This window comes from Mirounga leonina, unplaced genomic scaffold (genome assembly GCF_011800145.1).
Source record: "Mirounga leonina isolate KUSES-001 unplaced genomic scaffold, KU_Mleo_1.0 Mir_176, whole genome shotgun sequence".
Classification (NCBI taxonomy): domain Eukaryota; kingdom Metazoa; phylum Chordata; class Mammalia; order Carnivora; family Phocidae; genus Mirounga; species Mirounga leonina.
The window spans coordinates 40,039,616-40,056,964 of NW_023270454.1; the positions used below are offsets into that span (position 1 = coordinate 40,039,616).

At 34.2% G+C, this 17,349-nt stretch overlaps 1 protein-coding gene across 4 annotated transcripts in view; it reads left to right on the plus strand.

Annotated features, from left to right (window-relative positions):
• ANAPC10 (anaphase promoting complex subunit 10) overlaps window positions 1-17,349 on the plus strand; it is a 226,378-nt gene that overhangs the window by 83,786 nt on the left and 125,243 nt on the right. For 2 of the 4 annotated variants that reach the window (XM_035022993.1, XM_035022994.1), the window contains exon 5: window positions 913-1,151. The exons of 1 other annotated variant lie outside the window; for it this stretch is intronic. In XM_035022993.1, the coding sequence (XP_034878884.1) occupies window positions 913-1,143 (231 nt within the window). In that variant the 3' untranslated portion in view covers window positions 1,144-1,151. Of the gene's footprint in view, window positions 1-912; window positions 1,152-17,349 lie in introns of those variants that run through there. One more of the 4 variants, XR_004682448.1, reaches the window with a different exon arrangement.

Here is a 17,349-nt window from a genome sequence, read left to right on the forward strand (position 1 = left end):
CATTTCTTGATTGGATTATTTGTTCTTTGGGTGTTGAGTTTGATAAGTTCTTTATAGATTTTGGGTACTAGCTCTTTATCTGATATGTCATTTGCAAATATCTTCTCCCATTCTGTCAGTTGTCTTTTGGTTTTGTTGACTGTTTCCTTTGCTGTGCAAAAACTTTTTATCTTGAAGTCCCAATAGTTCATTTTTGCCCCTGCTTCCCTGGCCTTTGGTGATGTGTCTAGGAAGAAGTTGCTGCGGTTGAGGTCAAAGAGGTTGACTTATGATTTTCTTTCCCTTGTTAAGGAAGGATAGTTTGGACTCTTGATTAAAATAAAATTAAGAATTAAAAAAAATTTATCTGGCATTTCTTATTAAAAATCTAGATTTTAGGTTTAGAATATCATCCAGAATAGATAAATCACTTACTGTTGTTCAAGAAAAAAAGCTTTGTTTGATTTTGTTTAATGATTGATTTTCTTTTTGTTAATATTCTTGTAGTTTATATAGAATCTGATTTATTTTTAAATGTGTTTAAGTATATTAGGTATGGTCCTTGAAATAAAGTATACCTGAAGCATAATGTTAGATTCTTTTCCTACTTATATCAACATGGTCTTCCATTGGCTGTATACATGTATACATGTCTGATTCTAAACTTGTAAGTTATACAAGTTTCTATAAACACTAAGACTGCATACATCTATTTTTATTTTGTCTACTAACATGCTACATGTAGAGTGCTTATTAGCAGGTGTAAAAACGGACCATGATGCAAAAGTGCCAAATAACTGGTAATGGTTGTTACCATATTGTCATTCTCTCAGTGAGCAAAAAGTTAATTTTAAGTCAACTTTAGAATGTATTCATTATAATAAATTATATTCATTGGGTGAAAACATAATCTGACTTTCGTTTTCTTGGCAGCAACTTGAATTGGTGGAACCAAGTGGCTGGATTCACGTACCCTTAACTGATAATCATAAGAAGCCAACTCGCACATTCATGATACAGATTGCTGTTCTAGCCAATCATCAAAATGGAAGAGACACCCACATGAGACAAATTAAAATATACACACCAGTAGAAGAGAGCTCCATTGGTAAATTTCCTAGATGTACAACTATTGATTTCATGATGTATCGTTCAATAAGGTGACCTTAACACAGGACAAAAGTCATTAAACATATCTTTGTTTTATCTTGTCAGTAAATATTATATCTGGAATCTTTATTGAAAAGAAAACATCAGTTACTTTGCAATTTTGTATGCATTGAAGAGTATTTTATTGTAACTTTAATAAATAGATTTTGGGTCATATAATTTTTATTTTCTTTAACATATAATGAAGCTCACATATTTTACATTATTAAAAAAAGATTTGAAGCCAATCATTGAATTTTTCATTATAACAAAAGAAAAACAATTGAACTGAAAATTTTAAGAGATAACACAATTTTTTTTACTAAGTGATTATTTCATATAGTGAACGTGCATTAGAGTGATGCTTTATTGCATGTTTGGGAACAATACTATGTTTTATCAATAGATACTGTCTTTAATAGGCCAAAATTCTTCTTCTTCTTTTTTTTTTTTTCTTTCTAGGGGAAGCTTATTCTTTTAAAACTGGGCCTTTTAAAAAACAGTATCAAAATAGGCTTAGCATTCGGTATCTTAAGAGAACCATTCTGATTTGGAGAATATAGTTATGTGTCTCATAAAGTTTTTTAAATGTATGAGATTGTTATTTGTATATAAAAATATTTTAAAGGCGCTTAAATGTGTTTTCTTTCTATAGTTTAAAATGAGTAGATTTGATTCTGTATGCTTTTTTCCCCCCTGTATCTATTACTTTTTAGGAGGATGATTATTTAGCCACAGAACTTCCCCAGATTGGTTCTTGTTTGGAAAAGATTCCTTGGTGGTTTTTACATTGCTGAATAGATTGAAGTCTTAAATTGTAAAGTTTTCATTCTTTTTTTTTTTAATTGAAGTATAGTTAACATACAATGTTCCATTTGTTTCAGGTGTGTAACGTAGTGATTTGACAATTCTATGTGTTACTCAGTGCTCACCAGGATGAGTGTAGTCACCATATAAAGTTACTGCAATGTTACTGACTGTATTTTCTATGCTGTACTTTTTATCTCCAGGACTTACTTATTTTATAACTGAAAGTTTGGATCTCTTAATCCCCTTCACCTATTTCACTCATCCCCCTAATCCCTCCCCTCTGGCAACCACCAGTTTGTTCTCTATATTTAAGAGTTTGTTTGTTTTGTTTTGTAGACTACACATATAAATGAAATCAGATGGTCTTTGTCTTTCTCTGTTTATTTCACTTAGCATAATACCCTCTAGGTCCCTGCATATTGTGAATGGCAAGATCTCATTCTTTTTTATGGCTGGTAATATTCCATCCTGTGTATTTATATAGCACATCTTCTTTATTCATCCGCTGATGGACACTTGGGTTGCTTCCATATCTTGGCTATTGTTAATAATGCTGCTTTAAAACATAGGGATGCATATATCTTTTTGAATTAGTGTTTTTGTTTTCTTTGGGTAAATACCCAGCAGTGGAATTGCTAGATCATATGGTAGTTCTATTTTTTTTTTTAAGATGTTATCTATTTATTTGAGACAGAGAGAGAGCACGAACGGGAGCTAGGGGCGGAGGGACAGGGAGAAACAGACTCCCCACTGAGTAAGGAGCCTGACATGGAGCCCAATCCCAGGACCCTGAGATTATGACCTGAGCGGAAAGCAGACGCTTAACCAACTGAGCCACCCAGGCGCCCCATGGTAGTTCTATTTTTAATTTTTTGAGGATCCTCCATATTGTTTTCTACAGTGGTTGCATCAGTTTACATTCCCACCAATAATGCAAAAGGGTTCCCTTTTCTCCACATCCTTGTCAACACTTGTTATTTCTTGTCTTTTTGATAATAGCCATTCTGACAGGTGTGAGGTGGTATCTCATCATGGTTTTGATTTGCATTTCCTGGGTGATTAGTGATATTGAGCATCTTTTCATATATCTGTTGGTTATCTGTATGTCTTCTTTAGAAAAATGTCTATGCAGGTGCTTTGCCTATTTTTTTTTTTTTTTAAGATTTTATTTGCTCGAGAGAGAGAGCACGAGAGATCGAGAGCACAGGCAGGGGGGAAGTGGCAGAGGGAGAAGCAGACTCCCTGCTGAGCAGGGAGCCTGATGTGGGCCTCAATCCCAGGACCCTGGGATCATGACCTGAGCCGAAGGCAGACGCTTAACTGACTGAGCCACTCAGGTGCCTCTTTGCCTATTTTTTAATCGGATTGTTTGTTTTTTGGTGTTGGTTGTGTAATTTCTTTATATATTTTGGATATTAACTCCTTATTGGATATATTATGTGCAAATATCTTCTGTCATTCAGTAGATTGCCTTTTTGTTTTATTGGTGGTTTCCTTACCTGTGTAAAAGCTTTTTATTTTGATGTAGTCCTAATATTTTATTTTTGCTTTTGTTTCCCTTGCTTGAGAAAAATCCATAAATGTGTTGCTAAGGCCGATGTCCCACAGATTACTGCCTATGTTTTCTTTTAGGCGTTTTATGGTTTCAGGTCTCACATTTAGGTCTTCAATCCATTAAATAGTAAAGTTTAAAAAATAATTATGTGTATGCTTTATTCTGGCAAGGAGTACTAATTTACATGGATACTCTAAAAAAGGCTTTCATTTTTTCACTTAGTAGTATGAATTCCACTTAAAAGAAAAGGGGAGAAAGGGGCACCTGGGCGGCTCATTTGGTTAAGCGTCTAACTCTTGATCTCAGCTCAGGTCTTGATCTCAGGGCTCCATAAAAATAACAACAACAAAAAGACAACAACAACAACAATGACAAAAAAGAATCACAAAAATAATAGCAATATTCACTAGGTACTGTATTGAATGTTCTGCTTTAGTCTGATAAGGAAAACATTCATGTAAACATAAGGTCTTAGAGAGAAATCTAATAAAAAGTACAGAAGGTTTTATTAGTAATAATGTTACTACTTGCTAAATGCTTTTTTAAATTTTGCTTAAAAGAAACAAGGAAGAGGGCTAATTATCATTTACATGATCCACTCTGTTATCTCCTACTAATAGTTTCTTAAGAGGCTCCTAAAATCAGGAGGGATTAAGAAGAATGTTGAGAAAATCAGTATGTTTTCTATTTCTATTCTTATTCTCTCTGTTTTTATATGCCAGCGGGCTGGCCACCTTTATTAGGCATGGGAAAAATTGGTAGTGGAGGATTATGGAGATAATGGTTCCCTTTTATAAGGATTATTTAAAATACAGATAGACCATGTATTATAATATTGACAAAGCATAATTATCTAAAGTAGTTGCATTTCTCTTTTAAAAGTGCAAATAATATACCTAATAAAGGATTTGTATCTAGAATATATAAAGAATTCTTACAACTCAACAGTAAGAACACAAACAGTTCAATAAAGGAAGCAAAAAATTTGAATAGTCACTTTCCAAGGAAGATATAGGATTAGCAAATGAACTTGTAAAAAGATGCTCAGCTTCAATTGACATTAGTGAAATGCAAAGTAAAACCACAGTGAGATACCATTTCACAGCTGCTAGACTGGCTAGAATTAAAGATAGTTGCAAGCAATGGCAAAGATGTGGAGGAACTGGACCTCACGCTGATGGTGAAGTTGCAATTAATGTATAACCATTTTGTAAAACAGCTCAGTGATTTCTTAACAAGTTAAACATCTACCTATTATATGATCCAGTCATTTCACTTCTTGATATTTACCCAACAGAAAAGAAAGCATATGTCTATACAAAGAATATAACATAGCTTTATTTGTAATACCTGAAAACTGGAAACAACCCAAATATCGACCAAAGGAGCATATATGAACAAATAGTCATATATACATATAATAGAATACTGTACTCAACAATAAAAATGAATGAACAGTTAGTACATGCAGCAACATGGGTAAATTTTCATAAAAATTATGCTGAAAGAAGCCATACAAAAGAGAGTACATACTATTTGATTTTTTTTTTTTTTAATTCTAGAAAATACAAACAAATCAAATGACAGAAAGCAGATCCATGGTTGTGTGGGATGGGGAGTTGGGAGAAGTAAGGTGAGATGGACTATTTGGGGGAATGATAGAAATGTTCATTAATCTGATTGTGGTACTGGTTTCACAGGTATATACATATTCCAAAATTTATCAGATTATACACTTTAAGTATATTCAGTTTATTGCATGTCAATTAAACCTCAATAAAGCTGATTTAAAAATAGCTTATTCTACCTGTTTCACATAGTAATCATTCAAAGATGCTAGATTTGAAGTAGTTCTATGTCTTACTGAAAGGATCTGAAAATAAAAAACTAAGATTGAAGAGCGATTTTAATAGCTAATGAAACAGTGACAGCCAATTCACTCATTCATAATCAGTATTTGTTTTTGAGTATTGGACAAACTGTGCAGTTATAAGATTTAAATTTTTAAATTTCACATGTAATCAAAATGTAAGATACTTTCAAAGTCAGCTTATTAGCTGGGGAAATATTGTCATAAGAAACTGTATAAAACTGTGAAATTTTAAAATACAGCATTTCCAAGTCACTAAGATGTACAGCTGAAACTAATGTAACACTGTGTGTTAACTATACTCACATTAAAAAATTAACTTTAAAAATTAAAAAAATAATAAAATAAAATACAGTGGTTCATTGAACACTAATAAACAGGCAACTCTAAAAAAGACTAGTAGATATTGGGTATTAAATTAGATTTAATAAGGAGGCCAAGATAAATATGATGCAGACCTTGCTTTCCAGTTGCTTATAATCTATTAGGGGAAATAATAGATTTCTAATGAGCCAAATCAGAAATTAGAGTGGTAAGATCTCTAATTGATGGGTAAGGGTATAGAGGAAGGGAAAGTTGACTTTCTGTTCAGGAAGACCGAGGTGAAGCTAAAGAAGACATTTGTAGAGAAAGTGGAATTTTTAAAAGACTATTTGTAATATCTAGTTATTTACTTTTCAAGCCTATTCTTGAATCCAGACTATCATTGTTTTTATGAGTAACAATTTGAAACAGATGATTTGTGTGTTAAGAATTAAGGGATGTTTTGTATATTTACTCTTGTTTGAAAGTTTCCAACAATTAAAACACAATCTTGAAAGTAATTTTAGTTACCATGCCTTCTGTTCTTTCAGCCATTATGACTACTAACTTAGTAATTAATGTAATACACTAGATTAATACACCACAGTATAAATTTTTATGAGTGTAAAATTCTAGTGTTTTAGAAAATTGTTATTGTTCTAAAATTCTTAATAAAATGTTGGCTTATATATTATTTTTATTAATTGAATTCTTGATTACTTCTTTATTTTGTCAATTACCTTTTTAAAATGATAAATTTTGGGGGTGCCTGGGTGGCTCAGTCGTTAAGCATCTGCCTTCGGCTCAGGTCATGATCCTGGGATTGAGCCCTGCATCCAGCTCCATGCTCAGCGGGAAGGCTGCTTCTCCCTCTCCCACTCCCCCTGCTTGTGTTCCCTCTCTCGCTGTGTGTCTCTCTGTCAAATAAATAAATAAAATCTTAAACAAAAAGGTAAATTTTATAAAATGTGTTACATTAAAGCATTAGGGAAAATAATACTTTGTAGTTGTAATTATATGTGGAACTTTTGCCTTGAGCATCTTTTAAACCAAGATTATCTTCTCTTGCCCACATCGTTTGGCTTTCCCCACTTCTATGACTCCCTAGGTGAAAGTGCCCTCTCTTTCTTCTGTGGCTAATCCCATTACCATCGTTTGTCTTCTCTTGTCCTATCTGGTGAATAGAACCAACTTACTATTTTGTACATATAGGCAAAATTACAATTGGACCAATCTAAAAGTGTTCTACTTGCTTATGAAACCTTTTTCTGGGTGAATTTTTATTTCAGGAAATGGTATTTCACCTCATGTATTAGTGAAGCTCTAGCATTTACCATCTCAGTTGTTATAATTACTGTTTGTGACCATCAGCTTTCCACTGATAGAGTTCAGTGATCATCATAAGATATTCTTCCACTTTGCATTTGCTTTTCTGATGTTGAGAGTAAATTATGATTCTCTCCCTGTGGTCTTAAAAATAATTTCCCAAACTGTTTTTATAGACTTTATTCTGCGACTAGCTCTCCTCTTTACTCTGGCATTCATCTATAGCTGGAGATCCAGATTTTAACAGATCATTTCCTGTTATTACTACAGCAGTATCAAAATACTGATCACTTACCAAGAAGCAAAGTATCCAAAAGACTGAAGCAGAGAGTTCAGCCAGCTGTTTGTTTTTCAACTGTTAAAATTTGTAAGAATCATATGTTAAATGGATATGGCTACAAAATGAACCAGGGATAGCCTAGGTAAAAGGAGAATGGTAAGAAGCCATCCAGCTCTTAAGTTAAAACAAGCTCACGTGTTTACCAAAGACAAAGAAACGGAATTTTGCTGTTTTAAAGTGCTGTTGTTTTAGGTAGCATTCAGTAACTACTAGGAGATGCAGGTAACCTATTCTTTGGAAGTTTTATTTTTTTTCTAAGTCATTAGGGCTGTTAATATAAAACCCTTTTTTTTTTCTTGAAATTTTCAGTTGTTAGACTGGCAATCGGGTATGATTTTGACTCCTCTCCTTCATCTTCCCATACTCAGTAATGCCAAGTTCTGCAGATTCTTTCTCCACATTAATTATCACTTTTAGTTTCACTCCATTTGCATCTCTCTAGGCCAATTGCAGGAAGCTCCCAATTGGACCATTGGTCTTTAGTTTATGCAAAGATAAAGTTATCCAAACAATATTCCATCATATGGCTTTCTGTAAAATCTATACTAATTGCACATTACCTATATAAATTTACCTATGTAAGTAAACCCAAAGTCTTCTGGCATCCCTTCAAGGCCATACATCTTCCCTGCCTCTTTTATAACCTTTTCATATGAATTCTCAGAATTTTTGCTCTAGCCCAGCAAATATGCTTGTCTGTTTTATGCACACAACTCCCTTATTCTCATTTTACCATTTTATAGTAACATCTAATGGCCTTTAATATCACTGTTCTAACAATTGATACTTTCCTAAACAAATTGGCTCAAAAGTCACTCCCTTGAATGCCTTTACTTATCTGATTTTAATTCTGTGTATTTTGGTAATTCTTTTATTCTAAATCCTCTTAGCACTTACATATTCTGCCAGTACTGTATTAACATATGAATGTCATTGTGTATGTTGCTAACTCCTGAAGACAGAGTCAGACAAGGAATGCATTATTACAGTTCTCAACATATAGTAGGCATGAAGTAAATATACATTGTTTTTCTAAGATCTTGTATTGACATACTTTATGCCTTATATCTCATTTTCACAAAATCACTGTGTCAGGGCGATGCTTAATTATGAATAACAAATCCCTGCCACGGTGACTTAAATAAGTTTTTATATTTCTTGTATATTAAAAATTCTGGAGATCCATGTTTGTTTCACTAGCTTCCTGAGAATTCTTAGGTCCTTCTCATGGTCAAAAAATAGTTGCTGTCATCCTCTCACATTGGCACTTGAGGGAGAAGGGAGAAGAGTAGCACTGGCCGTATCTGTCTTCCGTTATCCCCAGGAATCTCGTCAGAACTGGGTCATACGGTTGTCTCTACCCAAGAGGGAAGCTTGTCTGGGAAGGCAGGGAGCACGATTGTCATTGTTGCCTTAGGCAAACTACTGTTTTCTAGGGCAAAACACATCATCTCCCTAAAAAAAAAAAACCAAAACACAAAACTACAAACAGTATTCTCTCTGTGAGGAAGAAGGGAGACTAGATATGAGGTAAACAGTAAGCAGTATCTGCCACACACAATCTTTCTAAGCCTCAATACCCTCATCTGCAAACTGGAAATAATAGCGGTACTCACCTCAGAGGTTTAAGTGAGATAATAAATGGAAACACTTAGCACAGTGTGTGGCAAATAGCAGTATTCAACAAAAAGTAGCTGGTTTTGTTACTAGTTTGTCTTCAGTTCATGTGGTTTGATCTGAGAAATCTATGGGGAAGAAATGGCTGTTTTTCCCCCCTCTTCCCTCATGAATTCTGCTGGACTTGGGAAGATAACCGCTAGTTCTGCAACACCGCCTGTGTGGTAACCTTAGAACCCCTTTTTAGCATCTGTATTTTATTATCTACCATATACTTACACCCTGCCATGATAGCAATTATGTAGAATTTTCCCACACAAAGCAGTAGGACCCTCTAAATTCTGTAAATTCTGTTACAGTGGGTGGGGGCTAAGACAAACTTTTTAGTTATTAACTACATTGTCCTTTTGAGCCCATGCAAAATATCAAAGCTCATTTCTTGCATTTTTCAACCTTACCAAAAAGGAAAACATACTTGATACAACTTTCCAGTGTTGTAAGCTGGAGTAGATGAACAGCCCTGTAAGTTCTTTAAGATACACATTTCCAGAAGCAGGAAGTGAGTATCATGCTAGAAGAGAAGCTCCAGCACACTTACCATATCTAACTAGTTCTAAGCCAGTCTGCTAGGCCCTTTATTACTCCTGATCTAGGTCTGAATCCCTTAGCTGCTGGTAGCTACTTCTTGTTGATGTCCTGTCTTGCCCCTTTAGAATTTTATGATAAGCACTATTTTGCTAGCTCCAAACTTGTCTCTTTTCAGTATCGTTCTCTCAGGCCACTATGAATAAGCTTTCTCTGTTTTGATCCACTGAGAAGTTCCTGTTCTAGACTATCTTTAATAACATAACTAATCAAGTTAGTAATACTGTGCCAATGAAGAACGATAAGTAGCTTGGCTTAGGATATATACTAAGGCTGGAAGGCATACATTTTATAAAGATTTACTTAGAAGGGATTAACCCACAGTGTCAATTTTTAATTATTATGGATACTTGATTGCTCATTCCTATCAAACAAAAAAAAGATGTTTATAATGCTGTGAAAAAGAAAAATATTGCATCTTTTTTCAAACAACATGTACTATTGAATGTCTTAAATCCCGTGTAGAATACAAATAAGAAGAAAACATATGTCTTATTCAGAAAGAACTTATGGTCTAGCTGTTGATGGCTAGGGACACACAGAGACATTCACACATCCTCAGTATGAAGTAGTATTGAGTAAACCAGATACCACCAATGCCTAGTGTAGTTGTAAGGTTCTTAGGGAAGAGAAAGACACTCATGTATATAAGGTTATCTGAAGAGGCCTCCTTCCTTGGTTCTGTACACGTTGAGAAACAAATAGTGAAGATGAAGGCTGAAATAATTACCTTCTTTCCTGAAGGCTGATGGATGTCTGTCGAAGTCTTAGCTAATTTGGGTTTCTAATAATGAATCCCTAAGATTCATGTCATGGCTGGCTGCACACTGAATGGGGCAGGATGCTCTCTCAAAGAAGGAGGATGGAACAGAGCCATATATTCTGAATTGTTCTTCCTATATTCACAAATCAGTTGTTAACCTCCTCAGGGCCATGTGACAGGTTGGAGAGAGGTCCAGAGTAAAGGAATTGAACCTCCTTCTAGTTGAGAATCATCAGGAGTGGGGAAAAAAGTGTTCCTAAATTTACACTCTAGTTCCAAAACATGCAAATTTAAGTAGAGTGAGATGAAATGGGGAGGCATTTAGGCATGGAAAATTACAAATTTGTGGAGGAGTGAGGAGGTTATTTTCAGACTGTAGTACAGTGGGGTGCTAACCTGAGTAATCTGTAACATCTTTAAGTTACAGGATGGAAAAAAGGTAGGGTAGGATGTGGTGAAAGTTTACTTTTACCCTGTTATAACTATGGTTTTATATCCATACCTTTATATATTTCTTATATTTAATGCTATATTAAAACTTCGGAGAAGAAAAGAGGCAGTATGGGTAGCCTAACACCCCCTACCATTATAAGTTGTAAAGGACACTGTGGAATAAAAACCCTAGCTTTTGAAACAATTTTGTGTAAATTAAAATGTTTAGTATTTGTCTAAGATTATCTAATATTATCTAAGATTGAAACCATGGAGAAGGTTATCAGAAGTTTGCCTGGGATAAAAAGCCGGGTGGAAATCTGTGTTTTTCCAAAGGGCATTCCTTAGAGATTGATGCTTGTGGAATCCTAGAAATGTCCACCCAGTTTGGATCCGTTGTTCCAGGTTCCCTCTTCCATTCCAGAGATTTAGGTAGTAAATGGAATTCTTAGAAAAATACACTTGTAAGCAAGACCATCAGAAATCACACACAGCTCCAAATAAGGCTCTCAAGTGGCCATTACAAAAATATTTGAGTTCTTGGAATATGGCATGTTGTGTTTTTAAACAGAATCATCATTAGTAGGAACACAACTTCATTCCTTTGGGTCCAATTCATGCTTGTCTTACGTCTAATTGCTTTTGGATTCAAAATAAGAAAGCCTTATTTTAAAACTGAAGAAGGCTTTGAAACAGTATTATTCATACTATAATTCTTTTTAAAGATGTGTCAACTGGGGCGCCTGGGTGGCTCAGACGGTTAAGCGTCTGCCTTCGGCTCAGGTCATGATCCCAGGGTCCTGGGATCGAGTCCCGCATCAGGCTCCCTGCTCCTTGGGAGCCTGCTTCTCCCTCTGCTTCTCTCTCTCTCTCTCTCTCTCTGTCTCTCATGAATAAATAAATATATTAAAAAAAAAATCTTAAAAAAAAAAGATGTGTCAACTGAAGCATGAGATATACTAGTGATATGAAGAGACAATACAATCTAAGCAGTTTCTTGTTTTAAATAATAGTAACCATTTTGCATATACTCTGTAGCTAGTGAATATAGTAAGAGGAAATATTTTAATGGGAAGGTTCTGTATGTGAAATTTTTCTTTATTATTTGCAAGCTAGAAGAAAGTCACTTGGTTGTATAGGAATTAGATGAGCACCTGAGTCCTATCTTACGATAGTCTTTGGCTGATTTTGTCAGCTTTTTTTTTTTTTTTTTTTTAGCCTTTTTCCTTTTTAGTTGTGTGTATGAAGCATAATGTATATACAGTAAAGTGCACCAAACACCAGCTTAATGAATTAGGTCAAGGTAGACACCTATGTACATGCCAAAGATTAGAACACCTCAGTATCCTGGAAGCTCTCTCTGTGTCCCCTCTCAACCACTTTTTTCTCCTAGATCAAGTTCTTCCAGCTTGTTCTTTTTTAACTATTTCAAACATTCTTGGCCTTTTTCATTACTATATACATTTTATATTCAGCTTATCAGCTTACACATAAACACGTACACGCACACACAAACTATAGAATTTTTATTGGGATTGCTTTGAATCTATAGATCAATGAGAACACTTTTCAATATTGAGTCTTCTGATTTACAGAAGACTCCATTTGTTAGAGACTTTAATGTCTTTCAATAGTGTCATAGTTATCTTGGGAGACATCTTGTATATTTTTTATAGATTTATTCCTAGGAATTTGATACTTTTGATGCTATTACAAATGATACTTAAAGAAGTTTATTTTGGTAAATTGAAGTAAAATTGATTTTTGTAAATTTATTTTATAATCAACTTTCTAACTTTCCCCTTAATTAAAATAATTTTTCTGTAGATTCTTTTGGATTTTTTACATCTCTAAATGATGCCTCTTTTTTATTTTTCTTTCCTTATACTTTTATTTTTCTTATTATACTAATTATGCCTCCAGTAATGTATTAAATAGAAGTCTGAGATGTTAAATTGAACACTGAAAGCAGTCATTCTTCCCTTGTTTCTGATCCCAGTGAGAAAGCTTCAAGATTTCACCATTTTGTATGATGTTTGCTTAGGTTTTTTCCAAGAATGCTTAGGTTTTTTTTCAAGAAACCCTTAATAAAATTAATGCTAGTCTTTTCTATTTTTAGTTTACCAAAATCATTTGTTCGTTTTAAAATCATGAATGAATACTGAGGGTATAAAAAGCTTTTCTTGCACCTATTGAAATAACCATATGATTTTTTTCTTTTTTATTATTATGTTGGATTATATTGGTTGATTTTTACATGTTGAATAACCATCTTTCTGGAATAAATCTAACTTGACTATAGGCATTATCTTTTGTTATGAATCACTGAACTTGGTTTGGTAAAAATTAGTTTAGAAATTTTTCATCCATGTGCATCAATGGTTTTTGCATCGAGTGAGATTAGCCTATAGTATTCCTTTTTGTACTGTCCTTTTCATGTTTTGGTATTAGAATTATTTTGGCTTCATAAAATAAATGAGAAAGTTTTTGTTTGTTTTCTGGAAGAGTTTGTATGAGCTTAGAGTAATTCCTTAAATGACTTAAAATATTCATTGTGAAGACATATTTATAGGTTTGATTTCTAATTCTAAATAGATGAATTATTTAGATTTTTGTCCTTCCTCTTGTGTAAGTTTTGGTAATTTGTATTTTTCTGGGAGTTTATCCATTTTGTCTACATTTCAAATTTATTGGCATAAAGTTATTCAGATTATCATTTTATGATCTTTATAATGTCTGTAGGATCTGTATTATTAGATCTCTCATCATTCCTGATATTGATTATTTGTGATATCCTTTTTCTTTTTCATTAGTCTCAGCAAAAATGTATCAATTCTGTTAGTATTTTCCATGAAACAAATGTTGGCTTTATCCTTTCTAATGCATATATTCTATTTCATTACTTTCTGCTCTTTATTATTTTCTTTGGGGCTAATTTGCCTTATTTTTCTAAGTTTTTGAGATGAATACTTAAATTACTGATTTCCAGCATTCTTCTTGTCTAAAATATGCACTTAAAGCTGTAAATTACCCTCTAAGTACAGCTCTGATTGATCTTAGCACTATACCACTAACTATACCACTAGCATCTAGTTAGAATGATATCTGTTATCAGAATGCTTCTCTTTGACCCGTGGGTTATTTAGAAGTACATTTCATCATTTTCTTTCCAAAATATGGGGATTTTCCACGTATCTTTTTTTTTTAAAAAGACTTATTTATTTATTTTAGTGGGGGAGGGTCAGAGGGAGAAGGAGAGAGAGAATCTCAAGCAGACTCCCTGCTGAACATGGAGCCTGACGAGGGTTCCGTCCCATGACTCTGAGATCATGACCTGAGCTGAAATCAAGAGTCCAGTGCTCAACCGACTGAGCCACCCAGGCACCCCTCAAAATATCTTTAATCATTGATTTGTAGCATAATTACTCTGTGGTCTAAGAACATATTTTGAAATTTGTTGAAACTTGCTTTACTAGCCCAGCATATGCTCAATTTTTATTAGTGTTTCATAAAAAATTGTATGTTGCAGTGCCCCATGTATGTTAATTAGATCAGGTTTATTAATATGTCCAATATTTTAAACTCAGCTGATTTTTTTTGTCTGCCCATTCTATCAGTTAATAAGAAAGTTGTATGAAAAACTTCCACATGATTGTGGATTTGTCTACTTTTCCTTATAATTCTGTCAATTTTCTCTTTATATATTGAAGCTAGAATTGTTATATCTTTCTGATAAATCAAACCACTTAAAATGAATGTACTTCTTTGTCTCTATATTGTTTTTATTTTTTGCCATAAAAGCTACTTTTCTGATTTAATAAAACTATACCAATTTTCTTTTGATTGGTGTTGAATGTTACATCTTTTTCCATTCTTTTATTTTTGACCATTTCATATCCTTATATTTCTTATATGTTTTCTGTAAATTGAATATAATTGGGTTTTGTTTTTTACTCAGTTTGGCTTTCTGGGAGGAAGAAATCTATATGGCTTCTCAGGGTACCTGGCTGGCTCAGTTGGAAGATTGTGACTATTGATTTCAGGGTTGTGAGTTCGAGCCTCACTTAAAAAAAGGAAGATACTGCTTCTCACTTGATCTTAGCCAAAAGGCCAAGAAGCAATGGAAGATACTGCTTCTCAAACCCATGCAAGTAAACATCTAGGAGAGAGGTGACAGAAAACTTTAGAAAGGTAGTTTTGGGCCAGATTTTGGAGAGCCTTTTAAAGTCAAGGTAAAAAGTTTGGCCTGTATCTTCTTTCAGGGAACCCTTGAAGAGTTTTGAATAGGTAGGTGAGTAATATGTGTTTTAAGAAGGTTAAATCAGTAAGATTCAATTGGAGCAGGAAGCATTGGAGGCAATAAAGATAGGTTCTGAAAGCATCTTAGTAATGTAGCATCTGGAACAACAGTACCTGATAGATAGTAAGCTTGCAATGAAATATTTGATGACTAAGTGAAAAGCCCAGGTGGGATGTATGAGGGGCCAGATAGGAATATGGCAGTAAAAGTGGCAAGAAATGACTGGAAATATAAAATAGGCAGAATTCTTTGTTTGCTAACATGTGGCTGGGAGGAGATTTAGATAAAAGATAATAAACAGATATAGATATCATGCTGAGATGCTTATATAGGTATCTATTACATGGGGCCTCAGAATAATAAATTAGGTAAGGAGACAATGGTGAATATATTGATTATTAATTTATAAAGTTAAATTTTTATATAAATTTATACAGTTAAATTACAAATAGTTAAATATAGGAGAAGATTTAAAGAAGAGTATGACATTTTTCTTCACTACCACCTCGTCCAACTTTTAAACTACTGTGTTCATTTTGATGTGTAGACCAGGATCCTCCAGATCCTATACAGGTGCTTGCTCCACATCAGTGTTTTTGCAGGTACTTTTGACGAAAGAGCCTGAGTTTGCACATTTCCAAAAGGAGGCCATGTTATCCTCCAGTAGCTAACTATTAAGTGCATTTACAACTTTATATTCTTACATGGTGCCAAAGTAATTCAGTGGCAAATAATTGAGTATTTCCTGTTTCTGGGTTTGCCCTGATCTTTCCCCAAAACACAATTATTAATCTTTCCTGAATGGCTACTCATCCATCTTTCATTTTTGTCTATGTTAAGGAATGCAGATTTGTATTAGTTACTAGAATTTTAGGGAATTTTAGACTAATTAGTTAAAATATATGATAATTCTTTTAGTCATGATTATCTAGTAGTCTCTGTCAGACATTTCTGTTGTGTTAATTTCTTGGGTGTTTTAATCTATTTTTGTTTTCTCTTTTGCCTTAAATCTTGGGTTATGAATTTATCTATAAAATTCCTGTGCAACTTGAGTTAGAGTGTTCTTCCAAAATAGTTTTAGATTTACTTCTGTGTGCACTCGTTGGAGATGCTTGGCTTAGGACTTCGTTCTTCATAATCGTTTGACTTGTGGCTTTCTAGACCACATGTGACATAAATTCAGTTTTCTTTTTGTTGTGCAGGCCCAGATTATACATTCCCAAGGGATTTATTTTACCCCCAGCACAGATAAACCAGTTTCCCTATTGTCTATTGTCTTCTTTTTCTGGTGGGGAGATTTTTTTTTTTGCCCCCAACTGAGATTTTAGCCCTTAGAGTTTTATGCAAGGATCTTTTTTTTTTTTTTTAAGATTTTATTTATTTATTTGAGAGAGAGAATGAGATAGAGAGCATGAGGGGGGGGGGAGGGTCAGAGAGAGAGGCAGACTCCCCGCTGAGCAGGGAGCCCGATGTGGGACTCGATCCTGGGACTCCAGGATCATGACCTGAGCCGAAGGCAGTCGCTTAACCAACTGAGCCACCCAGGTGCCCTATGCAGGGGTCTTAATTTCAGTTTTCCACCTTGCAAGAGCCAAGTTCTCATCTCCTGTCCTTTGCATTACCTTAAAAGCCAAATTCCTAGGTTGCAGCTGTTACTCACCACCCATCATTAAGGCAAATGCAGAGTAGCCTACTCATTTGCCAGTCCTGTTTTTAGTTGCTTCAATATTCCTGGCACCTGGATATTTTTCTTTTATATGGGCTTAGCTGTGCATTCCTTTATAGTTTGTGTAATTTTTCTCAGCATTTCCAGCTAATCTAGCAGAAAAGATTTTTAATGTATAGTCTGCCATATTGCTGAAACTCAAATCTTGAATTCTTTCCACATCGATGGTTTTTTCTTCATATATTTCCAGATAGCCTTGATTTCATTTTATTTCTTAAGGACATTGCATTAATAGTTCGAGTGGCCTTAAAATAAGAATATTTTCCCTTTTTTGATTTAATTTAAAATTATGATGTTGCTAGACCTTGCCACATCATAAATTCTACTCAGAGGCACAAAGGGAATAATTCGTTCTAAATATTGATAGAAGACTAGCCTTTTTATCTTGGTCTGAGAAAGTAACCTTGAGAATGCATCCCATGTGACTAAATAACACCAAATTCAGTATGACGACTACCTTGGGGTCTAGGGGCAAGAGGAATTAGGAATGAGATCATTAGGGGAGGCTTCAATTACATTTGTAATGTTTTATTT